At 34.2% G+C, this 13,256-nt stretch overlaps 1 protein-coding gene across 1 annotated transcript; it reads left to right on the plus strand.

The window, feature by feature from the left end:
• Nucleotides 1-4,312: 4,312 nt before the first annotated feature.
• Nucleotides 4,313-12,565, plus strand: LOC131644270 (pyruvate kinase isozyme A, chloroplastic). Its single transcript, XM_058914726.1, has 6 exons — nt 4,313-4,983; nt 5,080-5,176; nt 5,319-5,512; nt 7,150-7,271; nt 10,917-11,395; nt 11,871-12,565. Exons 1-6 carry the CDS (start codon nt 4,465-4,467, stop codon nt 12,170-12,172), a joined length of 1,713 nt encoding a protein of 570 aa, XP_058770709.1. The 5' UTR covers nt 4,313-4,464; the 3' UTR covers nt 12,173-12,565.
• The last annotated feature ends 691 nt before the right edge of the window (nt 12,566-13,256 follow it).

Genomic DNA, 13,256 nt, shown 5'->3' on the forward strand with positions numbered 1-13,256 from the left:
ATTTTTTGTCATTAAAAAAGATAAACTTTAAATAAATTTTTGTTTTGAATTTTAAATTTAAATTAGTTTCAATTTTGAGTCATAATTTTTTTTTTTTTTATAAATAGAGTTATAAAATTTTATAAACAAAATTTCTTCCAATATTTTTAAAAAGTCAGAGAAGTGTGTGGAAGCTTTTATGGTGAAAATTTGTTTGAAAAAGATTTTGCACGAATCAAAGGTTGATTGTAACGATTCACATGATATGTAATCAAATGAGAAAGAATATACTAACTAATCTTTAATAACTCAAATAAGAAATGCGATGCGTTTAATGATTAATTAATCTTAAATAATCTCTCATCATAATTTATAGTGTACCATGATTTATATTGGTTTGGCACTTTCATCCTCGAATGCACTTAATTCAGTCTTTGATGGTAAATCATCAACAATTTGATATTTTAGTAAACAATTTAAGTCAGATTTTTTGTTACAACAATTCAATGAAACAAATAAGATAAAACTTCTTAAACAAAGCTATATTATTTCTTGCTTCTAGTTTGCAACTTAGCTAACCACAATTACCACCTTAATCTTTAACATGATCTCCACCTTTAACTTTTGATGGACTTCAATCTTGACATTACATTAATATTCACTCAATCTTAATTGCAAGCCTTGTATCATTTCTTCAACAAGTTGATGGATACAATGAAATTCCACATCAATGTAGAAGAGCTTTCTTTCTCTTTTTTTTTTTTCAAATGAGCTTCCGTCTTGAACTCCATTAAGATCAATATCTGCTTGAAAAATATGCATTTCAATGTACAATTAGAACTCTAACGGTTCCTCACAATCAAGCATCACACACACGCACAAAAGTTCATGATTTTCCATGAACAAAATAAAGAGAAAGATTTGATATAGATGAAGTCATGTTTCAAGATATCTCTCTTGATTATTTTTTATCTATATGTTTTAAAAATAAAAAAGCCTTTGAATATGTGCTCGAGAGATAACATTAATTTTTACTACTAAAAAAGCCTATGAGACATCTCACCTCAGAGTGTCCTTGATAATTAAAACAAGTAAGATATATATATATATATATATATATATATATATATATATATATATATATATATATATATATATATATATATATATATATATATATATATATATATATATGCGTATATTGAATATGAATTATCCTGATTGTAATGATGATTAATTGTTAGAAAATTATCTCACATGCTTTACTAACTAATAAGGGTTTCGTAAAGAACTCATTGAGACAGGTAGGTCTAACTCCTCCCATTTTTTTATTTTTATATAGGCAAGTAGTCAAGGGTAAGAACTCTACAAAATGATTGAAGATTGAAGAGTTTTCATGTTTTATTAATTATGGGTCCATCTTATTAATTATGTTTAAGACTCTGTCTTGGTTTAATTTTATGTTATATAACTTTATATGTATGAAAGTGTTAGCCAAGAATTTTCGACCAGAGTGTGAAAATCTGAGCATCTCCAACAAGAGTGCGTAAGCAAAAGGATTGAGGGAGATAAGTGAGAAGTCAACCTGAAGGATGTCGAATAAAGGTTGTCGAAAGATAATGTAGTTCATATAGCCAGCCAGAATGGTCGAAAGATAGCTCGAGGACTTAGCCAAATTTTTTATCAAGTGATTTGAATAAGATAGTGGAAAAGAGGCATGGCAAGAAGTTCGCAGAAGACGTGGGAAAGTGGCCAGGAACAGTTTTGCATGGGATAACGATGTGGCTAGTTGTGATTGGTTGACCATAAATAACAGTTATTTTTATTTGTCTGTTTAAGTAGATGTCATTTTCAGTTTTAGTGGTCGCATTTTGTAACATTGTAAAAAAAGCTCAAAGTATTCGCAACCAAGAGAGAAACGAATAACTTCTAACATGTATGCATGCGTCAAACTTTCAATTTAAACCAATTTATGATTCAGTCTTTACATGTTTAAGTGTTCAATTTTACTTTGTCAAATTTCTTTACTCTATTTTTGTCTCTTTGGTTTCTTACGCAATCTCAATACTAAATTCAAACACGAAAACATTTCCAAACTTAACACTAGATTCTAGGAATTTGTAGCTGATCCTGCAAGTAAACTTCAAATAAGAGGCTAGAGGTTATTTGCAAGCAAATAAGCTCAAACGCCGTTGCCCTTGGAAGAAAGCTACAACAATAGAAAAAATCCCAAGGGAAGAAGATAAGATACCACACATTTACTATTATGGGAAGTCCTATCAATAGTGGAGCAGAAGCAAGAGAAATGATGAAGTTAGTCTTAAAGAAGATGGAGCGAACGGACATGTATGATATGTATTACCAAGTAATACCATACATATTTGATCTAACAATAAAGCAAGGAAGCGCGCGAAGAAAACGACGAAGGAAGAAGAGATGGCTCTCTTGCAGACCACTAATGATAGAAAAAGAGCAAATTGACACTTCAAAAGCCTTTCATACCCTATTTATCCACTTAGGATCGTACGATCAACGGTTGAGATATCCTCGAAAAATGGTTCTAAAACGCTAGAGTACTTTAAGAAAGAGGAAACATCATTATTGACTAGCTTAGGGAGACATATTCGTCATTTACATCAAAATGTTACCTCTTACAAGATAGACATTTTATGTACTTGTTTCCAAGAATGACGACGTCTCATTGAGGGCTTCCACGCCCACAGATTCCGTAGTCAAGTTAGGAATACATGTCAAAAACCCACGTCTTACAAAATAGAAACAAAGACTTAGGCTTTGTTTAGATTGATGAAATCAGATGGAGCAGAATGGAATGAAATAAAATGATATTCCATATTTGGATTATTAAAAAACGGATGGAGTGGAGCGGAGCGGAAAGGAGTGATATGAATTCTATTCCATTCCATCACTTACCATCATATTCATTCCCCTCTGATTTGGACGGAATGAACAATTTGTCTTATTTCGTCCTAAAATTTCCAAACAATGGAATGTATATTGGTTCCGCTCCATCCCACTCTGTTCCGCTCCATTCATTTCGTGATATCCAAACATAGCCTTAGGGACAATTGTTCCGGGCTCTCTGCAAGACCCCAAAGAGTGAATATCCAATAATGAAGCAACAAAAATTTAAATGCAGAACATGTGAACATCATTTTCCTACTAAGCAGGCAATACTTCACGCAAATACCATGTCAACCACTTGCATTAATATGGCGGTTGACCGCAATCAACGCCTAGCCTCACACATTCAATTGCCAACCACTCTCCTATTTAATGAAGGAAACATACTAGTTTTATGATATTCAAATCCTTTCTCATTCAAACACCAGTTTTCACTCATATTGACTTGAGCATTAGAGTGATAACCTTACAACTTAACTCCATCTCTACTACATCAGAAGTTTAGAACGACCGCAACAAGCTTTACATTCTCACTCCTGATCATCCGAAATTTTGTGTACAATTATAAATTACATAAACTAAAAATTAATTTATTACATCACATTTAGTTATTTTGAAAAATATCCATATTAATTTGGCCTATCCGTCTCAAATATATATATATATATATATATATATATATATATATATATATATATATATATATATATATATATATATATATATATATATATATATATATATAAAAGAAAAGGAATGATGCACTAACATTTTACATTATTTTTACACTGTTAATCAATGATAATAATGTATTCCACCAAATTATATTGTAAATTTTAAATTACTTATATATTTGACGCTTTAAAATATTCAAATTAAATGTTTGTGTAATACTTCATTACAGTGTATTACCATTAAATTCTATGAACAAACATATTAATGCATTTTTTTCATTATACTATTTGCCAATTACTATTTTATCTCATTCATAATCCTTTTTACAATTATTTTTACATTATTAATAAAAATAATTTTGTCAAACAATTCTAAATTTTTTAAGGGTTTTTTTATCATATGTAAATTTGCACATGTTAAAAAGTTTAAAATGATATTTTTATCTTGTGTATTTTATATTAAATATATATCTTTTTAATAAATAAATTAATGTTTTTTAATAAAAAATTATTACTTTTAGTTTGCTTCATCTTTGTAACTTTGTAATATTGCATAGGTTAGACAAACCCATTTTTTTTTACTCTAAATACATTATTTATTCAATATATTTAAAAAAAAATATTTTTTTTTTATAAATGGGATCGGAGGTAGTAGTTTTTATATATCATAATTTTCCTCTCTTATACTATAGTATATACAATATTTAAAAATTGTCAAAAGTAGATAAACCCAAACACCGAATTCGGCATTACAAGTTGCAAGCAAAACCTCGTGGTTTCCGCAGACAAATAGCTCAACTCCCAACTGTTCCCTTCCCCTTGTTATCTCCGCCTCCCCCCAACAAACAATACCCCACTCCCTTCTCCCAACCATCTCCCCACAATCACAATGTCAGTCTCCCGCCTCCACCTGCAACTCTTCACACCCCCCCACACAACCTTCCACCACCACACCACCCCCACCCACCTCCCATCTCCCACCCTCTCCTTCCCCCCTCGCCGCTTCCCCATCATCCGCGCCTCCTCCACAACATCTCATATAATCGCCTCCGACTCCAACGGAGCCGGACCGGGAGTCCCGCCAGATCTCGGCTCAATCGAAGTCGACGCCGTCACCGAAACAGAGCTCAAAGAGAATGGCTTCCGTAGCACCAGGAGAACCAAACTCGTCTGCACCGTGGGACCCGCCACGTGCGGGTTTGAACAGCTTGAAGCTCTCGCTGTTGGTGGAATGAACGTTGCGAGAATTAACATGTGTCATGGGACTAGAGAGTGGCATAAAACGGTTATTGATCGTGTTAGGAGACTTAACCAGGAAAAAGGATTTGCGGTTGCGATTATGATGGATACTGAAGGAAGTGAGATTCATATGGGTGATCTCGCTGGTGCTTCTTCCGCTAAAGCCGAAGTATACATTGTTTTTATCTTGTTATTCAATCTCATTACTCAAATTTGAATTTCCGTTATTCTTGTTGTGATGAATTTTACTTTCTGTTTTTTTCAGGATGGTCAGATCTGGACTTTCAGTGTTAGGGCGTTTGATTCTTCTCTTCCACTTCCACATCGTACTATCAATGTCAACTATGAGGGATTCGCCGAAGGTTAATTTCAGTTTCATCGCATAAATATTATTCGAATATCAATGCAAATTGATGTTGAAATGACATTCCATTTCGGTATGCTGTGCCATTTTGTTTCTGATTTTATTTGTAAACTGTTAATTGGTTTATTGTAATGTGGCAGATGTGAAGGTTGGGGATGAGCTTTTGGTTGATGGGGGAATGGTTAGGTTTGAGGTCATTGAGAAGATAGGTCCAGATGTGAAGTGTCTTTGTACTGATCCTGGCTTGTTGCTACCAAGGGCAAATCTTACTTTCTGGAGGAATGGTAGTTTAGTTCGAGAAAGGAATTCCATGCTTCCTACAATCTCTTCAAAGGTTTCCAACTTGTTTATCTCTTTTTATAAGTATTTTGTTTGGATTAGTAAAGTGTTGTTTTTTCTGGTGGAAAGTTACACTTTTGATGGAGTATGACATGTGTTTTTGTCATGGACTTCACCTTGAGCTAAGAACCAAAGCTTGATAATGCTGTGGTGTTATTATTCAATCCATGGTCACAGTTGAGAACAGCTGGTGTACATACACCCCAATCATACTCCTGTAACTGAGTTTAGGAAGGTTGCGCGGAGGATTGATAATTATTACATATTAATTCTTTTGGGCTAGTTCACCTAAATCATGATTTTTTTTAATCTGTCTACCAACATTATTGTTTTTGAAATGTTTTATTATAATGTAATAGACTAAACTTGGGCCTGCTATAAAGATCAATTGCAACTACCTACAACTCCATATAAAAGCTGAAAGTTCAATAAAACTATTTGAGTGAGGTCCTTTTTAATGGTTTCTCCACATAATGCTTTTATATATTGTTCCCCCCCCTTTTAATTGTACCATCTTCAGTTTTAATAAAAATTTCTCATGCAAGGCTTATGTGTGACTTGACATCCTTATCATTGTCTTTGATGGTCTTTGTCTTTGAAGTTATAATATGACCCAACCACCTTAGGTAAGCATCCATTGTTTTTCATCAATAGGTTTTGGTGTGTTAGTCAACTTTATGCTCTTCTTCACACTTCACTCCCCAACATTCATTGCTAGAGAGCAATGCTGGTCTGCTTGTTGCTCCATAGTATATTTTCTTTTGTTTGATATTCACTTTCTGATCATGAATTATTACTAAAGCATTTATGTTTTGGATCAACGCAGCTTGAATCTTATGTGTGATTTGACATCCTCATCACTGTATATAATGTATCCAAGATACCTAAACCGCACAACTCTCAGTATGCAGTGTTTCCTACTCTTAATGACAGACTCATTATTAACATGTATGTGGAGGATAATAGAATGGGACACGTGGAGAGAGGTGACTGTACGAGATTTGTCTGCACTGGTTTCTTCTTCTACTACAAAGTTTTCTGCTGGAGATTAAAAATTTAGAATATATATTATCAATACAGAATATATGGTCTAACAATGAATGTACCTGTCTGGCCTTGGGAAAGCCACCTAATTTTAAACTAGTACTCTAATAAACCGTGTGGGCCTTGGGAAAACATGATGGCTAGGAATAGGGCAGTATTGTTAAATAGCGGCTATAGCGTAGCGGAATTTGCAAAATCACTATTGTTCTATGGTACACTATTTAGTATAAAGTGATGTCAAGTAGAGGCTTAAGTGGCACTATAGCACTGTAGCAACAAAATTTGAACGAATCTCTACTTTCTGCGATCCACAATTGATAACACTAGAATAAATTAATTTTGGTTCAAATTGATGAGATGTCAAAAATCTAAAAAACTTTGAAGTTTAAACCTTATAAGATGGCTAGTTATTTACCATGGTTCATCATATATCTGCAGTGAATTCTGATATCATGAAAGCATTGGATTTTATGCTTTTATTATTTGTGTTGGATTTCAAATGATTTATACATTGATGCTAAATTTCCATTAGTAAAAAAGCTATCCATCCTAAATGATTTATTTTTGTATCTCATTTTCCATTTCCAGGATTGGTTAGACATTGATTTTGGCATTGCTGAGGGTGTTGATTTTATTGCCATTTCATTTGTCAAATCTGCCGAAGTTATTACTCACCTTAAAAGCTATATTGCTGCAAGATCTCGTGACAGGTGTGAACTGAGAACTCTATTATTTTAAAGTATCATCATATGATTTCTAGAACCATTACCATTACAGTATTGACATATAGCACCTTAATGTTTACCGTTTTTCTATATTATGGAACAACAATTGACAAGTAGCTCCTTAATATTTACCCATTTTTGTTATATTATAGAACAACAATTGACAAGTAGTACCATCAAACAGGGTTCCACAGATTATGGGATCATATCTGGTTCAGTTTCAAATCCTCTATTAGACCTCAAATGTTCTTACTTAATTTTTCTCTCATCCAAATCTGTCTCATCCTCTTCCAATATTTGCAAGTAACTTGATAATTGATCCTTTTATGTAAGCCTTCATGTTGAGGTAGCCTTTTCGTCCTGGTTAAGATAATAATTTCAATGAGGTGCTGAAGATAAGTGACATATCTGAACCAGAAAAGCACTGAAGATGCTGTAGACGTATGCCTGACTTAAGTGCCTTTTCTCCAACATCAGATGATATGACTCTTCAGATGCCTTAGAGCAGCATATTCCTTTGGAACCTTTAACTGCACTTCCTTTCTGGTTTGAAATTCTATGTAAATTTCAGAGGATTGAATGGGGATAACCTTGTCAGAACCAGAAAAGCACTATAAGGAACCACATAAGTGCAACTGACTGAAGTGGCCTCTCTTAATACACCAACAAGTAGGGATGTCAATTACATCTGTTAATGGGGATCCCTGTGGGGAATATCTGTGCGGAGATCCGAAGTTGGGGATTTTTTTCCCCGTGGGGATGGGGATGGAGGGAAAAGTTTCCCCGATAACACTTTGGGGCGGGGATTGGGAAAGTATCCTCCGTCCCCGTGGATTCCCCGACTCCGAAGATATATGTTAATTTGTATATTTTATATATTATATAATTATATAATTTTACAATGTATTAGAAAATGAAGAGTCATTAGAAGTTATAGATTTTTCACACATAATCAACCACTTGCGCTGGACGACATCGGTATTGTGGTAGTAAATTAGTGGAAGCACGGTAGCAAGAAGTTATGTTACTATTTATTTATTTTTACATAAAAAATATTAGCAACATCAAGTTCTTTTTCTTTTTTTATTTATTATTGATGCAAGATGTATTTTGATTTTTTTTTATAAAATAAAGATGCAAATATATGTGTTTTAAAAAATACGGAAAAAAAAACAAAATACTAGTGTCATAGTTTTGATCAAAAAGTGTAGAAATTTTCTTAAAATTCGATCTCCGTGGATATCCGTGGGGATCTGTGGGGATGGGGATGGAGGGAAATATTCCCCCGTGGCGGGGATTGGGGATGGGGATGGAGACTAAATTTGGGGGCGGGGTGGGGAGTGGAGAATCATCCTCCGAACAATATCTGCCCCGTTGACATCCCTACCAACAAGGTACCACATAAGTGCAACTGACTGAAGTGGCCGCTCTTAATACACCTACAAGGTTCTGACTTCTGACCCTTTCTCTGGTGCGGGTGTCCCATCCCAGCACCTTAGACATTCCTTTTGGCACTATTCTGTGTTTCCTTTCTGCCTTTTGGTGTTTATTTGATATGCTATTTTTTCTTCTCCTGGATTGAGAAAGAGATCTATTTAGGAGGAGAAGAAAGGTACAAAGAGGATAAGACAACATCAGAAAAACACAAAACCAAAGAAACTAGGAGATTGGGGCATAAAATAAAGCAGAACAGTTTCTCTGCACATCTGAAGGGAAAAATCCCTTCTGAAAACAACACGAGCAGAGCACTGAAGGATGGCTTAAAAATAACGCTATCCTAAATAAGGTCTAGATCCAAACAAGTATCCTTAAAAATTGTAGCATTCCTCTCCGGAACTCTGACTGTGAACATCAACAAAATTGGGAAGGAAGAATAAGGCCACAACATTTTGGCTCTCTGCACAAGCTAAAACCTCCAAAATTCTATAAGTTAGGACATACCCAATATTCTCCAAAAATCCTGAGCAGCTTATTCCGAAGAAAAACAGTAGAAGGAAAGTGCCCAAAGGGATGAATGCCGGTTTCCAATCTAAAACTCTGCATGTAACACACTTGTTTGGGGACAAACACCCATAGATCTGCACCACTGTAATATGTGAAAAGTGTTAATCCTGTTAAGATTAGCAGCGCATAGGATTTTATGTATTTTTATCGGTTTTGGATTTACTTTATACTTCAAAGATAAAAATATGCTCCTAATTAAAGATCAATTCATAACTAGAATCATAACCTAAGAAGCCTAGATACTTGAAAGTTGCTAAAGTATCAATGCTGTACCTTTACCCAATAGGGATGTGCGTTATATGCATCCAATGAGTATCTACAATTCTCCAAAAACATATCTTAAAGCTTTTTATACAGCCTTGTTTTTTGTCATCCTGTAAGAGGAATTGGAGTACAAACACTATTCAATCTATATTGATATAAAACAAAAGAGGGACATGTTTGTGGGTTATTTTGGGAGACGGACATGATCTATTTGATGATGGCGGTGAATGACTTCTTGAATGGACAGAGTTGTCTCTTGGTAAATTGGACTTAGAAGCCTTGCTTTTCTGAATGAAGAGAACATGGAGATGAATATGATACAATTACAATTAGTGTTGGGCAATAATTTTATACCAATTTAGTAGAGTCCATAACACTTCTTTTGCATATGACTGATGATATCCTTTGCAATGTTTTGACCTTGGTTAGGAAAACAAATAGATTTGTGATATATTGACTAGGAAAAAAAATATAATTTGAAACGGATAAGAGAAAGATAAGCCTATGTTTTTTAATTATGATGCTTGGTATCTTTTTGTAAGTTGTGATCATCATCAGTATATATAGTTTATAATTGAATTTTGTATAAATGTGTAAGCTTATCTAAACCAGATTGTATTTTTAGTTTTAAAGAATTTTCTGTTTGCCTTTATCCTTTGTATCATATGTACCCATGTGAATCAATTATCTGGACTTTATTAATCATAACTAGTGAATAATCAGAAGTCATGGATTTTAGTTAAACTCAGATATTTGAAACAAGTCTAAACTAACAAAAAAAACGATAAGTTAAGATAGTCTAGGAGACCAAAATTAGAAGGGAAACAAAGGTAACCTGTTAAATGATAGGCAACTGGAAGTAAAATGAACAACATAGTAGTATCAGAACACTGAGAACAAACAGCATGAAGAACAGAGCATAGTTGCAGGGCTTTGCTGGAAAAGGCTGATGCTTAGGTAGACTGATACAGGTGGGCACTGTGTTGGAGGATTCTCATCCAAAGAGATGGGGAGATATGTGTATTTCAGTAGCTGAGACCAAGCAAGGGTTTCAATTTCAAACATTTTTTTCTGAACAATGAATTACAAAATGCCCTTTTTATCCCTTAAAAAATGGCCCTGGTATTGCTCCATGCCTCCATCCAGTTGTGTTGCAGCTTCTGTGGTTTTGGTTGCTATTAACAGTAATGGCACCGAAACACAACATGATGCATTAAAAATCAGCCAGAGGGCACTATGTGACGCGCTTCATGGCCATAGTGGTGCAATAGTACGCTGTTAATAACTATGCTGTATATTCTTTGAGAATGCTAATATTGATAGTCGAGACTGAACTGTATTGTGATGAATGTGGTGATACAGTGATATTTCAGTCATTGCGAAGATAGAGAGTATTGATTCACTGAAGAACTTAGAGGAGATCATTCAAGCATCAGATGGAGCTATGGTGGCACGTGGAGATTTGGGAGCTCAGATACCTTTGGAACAGGTTCCAGCTGCTCAACAAAGGATTGTTCAGGTTTGCAGGCAAAGGAATAAGCCTGTTATTGTGGCCTCTCAGCTACTTGAATCCATGATTGAGTATCCTACTCCTACAAGAGCTGAAGTAGCAGATGTTTCTGAAGCAGTGAGGCAACGTGCCGATGCTTTGATGCTTTCTGGTGAGTCAGCAATGGGCCAGTTCCCTGACAAGGCCTTAACTGTATTAAGGAGTGTCAGTTTGAGAATCGAGAAGTGGTGGAGGGAAGAGAAACGCTATGAAGCTACGCAGCTTCCCTCAGTTGGGAGTTATTTTTCAGAAAAAATATCTGAAGAAATCTGCAATTCAGCTGCAAAGATGGGTAAGCAGTTTTAACTTTCTTGCTTTGTCTATTTTCCTTATTTTGTTCTTGCTTTTTAAAATGTCATTGCAATATATCTTATTAATTGAGATATACATTAAAAGTTCAAAGTTAATTATAAGCTGGTGCACTGCTTTCTAATTATATTTGATAATCACAGTAATTAACGTGTTTAAAGAAACTTATACATTGAAAGTCTTTTTTTAATAATTCAGCATTGTTGTCGTTTACTTTCATATAATAATATAGACGTTTGCCGTGTTGTTAACATTATTCAATAAAGAATCACGGTTTTCATATTTGAAAAAACTATCATATGTTCATAATATTAATGGCTGATTAACACACTTCACTCTTGTACAAGTTTCAATCTGTTTTTATGTTCAAGTTAAGCAAAAGTCTCACCTTTTATGTTTTCGGTTTTGTTTCATTTGGGTTGATTAGTGTATCTTAATATGAGTTTAAACTTTGGCAGCCAATCATTTAGAGGTGGATGCACTTTTTGTTTACACAAAGACAGGGCACATGGCATCTCTATTGTCACGTTGCCGACCCGACTGTCCAATCTTTGCTTTTACCACCACTCCGTCTGTGCGAAGACGTCTGAACCTCCAGTGGGGCTTGATACCTTTCCGTCTTAGCTTCTCAGAGGACATGGAAAGCAATCTCAACAAAACCTTCTCATTGCTAAAGGCAAGAAATTTGATCAAATCTGGTGACCTTGTCATTGCTGTCTCAGATATGTTTCAGTCAATACAAGTGATGAATGTCCCTTAAGAACATGTTCCAAAGTGTTCAAGATTATATTATCTATTTGCCGATTGTTCAAAACTCGGGATGCTGCTAGAGTGCGAAAGTGGATCAGAAAGACTACTACATGAATGGATTGTGGTTATCATTTTGAATCTATAGGATATAACTTAAGTTTGCGAGAATTTATTTTTATGCTACTGGAGTTATTTATTATAGAATTTGTAGTGAGTATTATATTATATACTAGATATTTCAATCTGATGACAGCAATATAGTGCAGTATTCTCCATTTTAAGTTGTAAGGAACATCTGCATTTTCTTTTAGATTTGTATCATTGTATTAGCTTTCAAGCCATGTTGAGTATAATGTGAAATAACAATAAGATTCCACGTTAGTTACTTAACATTTTCTTCCAAGCCATGTTGAGTATAATGCACACTTCAGAGCATTATGTCATTTTCAATGAAATTGTTAAGTTTTATAAGTTTATTCTTCCAAGAAACCGGTTAGATATTATCCTTGCTTTCACAAGGGAATGTTTGCTTTAGAACATTTTTGCTTGTTAAATTTTAGTTTTTCTTAAATTTATTTTTTAGGAAATTGCTAACTCACATGTTAAGAAATTAAATGTAAAATACATTTTTTTACATTTATTTTAGAACATTAATTTTCCACAAGTTTAAAATTTGTATTAAAGAATTGTGAATAATTTATCTAATAATAAATAGAAAATTAACTACATTAATAAATTTGCGAATAAAGCGGAGAGAATTATTCCGTGGGGTCCTTCGAGGGTGTCGTTTGTCAAGCTTAATGTGGATGAGTTTCGAAATACTGATGGAATAGTTGGTTGCGGTGGAATTATTCGTGATTCAAGTGGTAAATGGATCAAGGGATTATCTAAATTCACAAGATACTTGGTTGCGGTGGAATTATTCGTGATTCAAGTGGTAAATGGATCAAGGGATTATCTAAATTCACAAGATACTGCAGTGTGCTTAAAGCGGAGTCGTGGGGCTTGTATGAAGGCCTTAAAATGGTTGTTGATCTTGAGTTTCAAATGGTTGAAATTAACACAGATGCTAAAGCAGTTATTGAGATTATTTC

The sequence above is a fragment of the Vicia villosa genome, linkage group LG1 (assembly GCF_029867415.1).
Source record: "Vicia villosa cultivar HV-30 ecotype Madison, WI linkage group LG1, Vvil1.0, whole genome shotgun sequence".
Classification (NCBI taxonomy): Eukaryota; Viridiplantae; Streptophyta; class Magnoliopsida; order Fabales; family Fabaceae; genus Vicia; species Vicia villosa.

Coding starts and splice junctions, on each gene's coding strand:
- LOC131644270 (XM_058914726.1), top strand. CDS start 4,465: ATGTCAGTCTCCCGCCTCCACCTGCAACTCTTCACACCCCCCCACACA. Junction 4,984..5,079: donor CTTCTTCCGCTAAAGCCGAA/GTATACATTGTT, acceptor TGTTTTTTTCAG/GATGGTCAGATCTGGACTTT. Junction 7,272..10,916: donor GCTGCAAGATCTCGTGACAG/GTGTGAACTGAG, acceptor GTGGTGATACAG/TGATATTTCAGTCATTGCGA.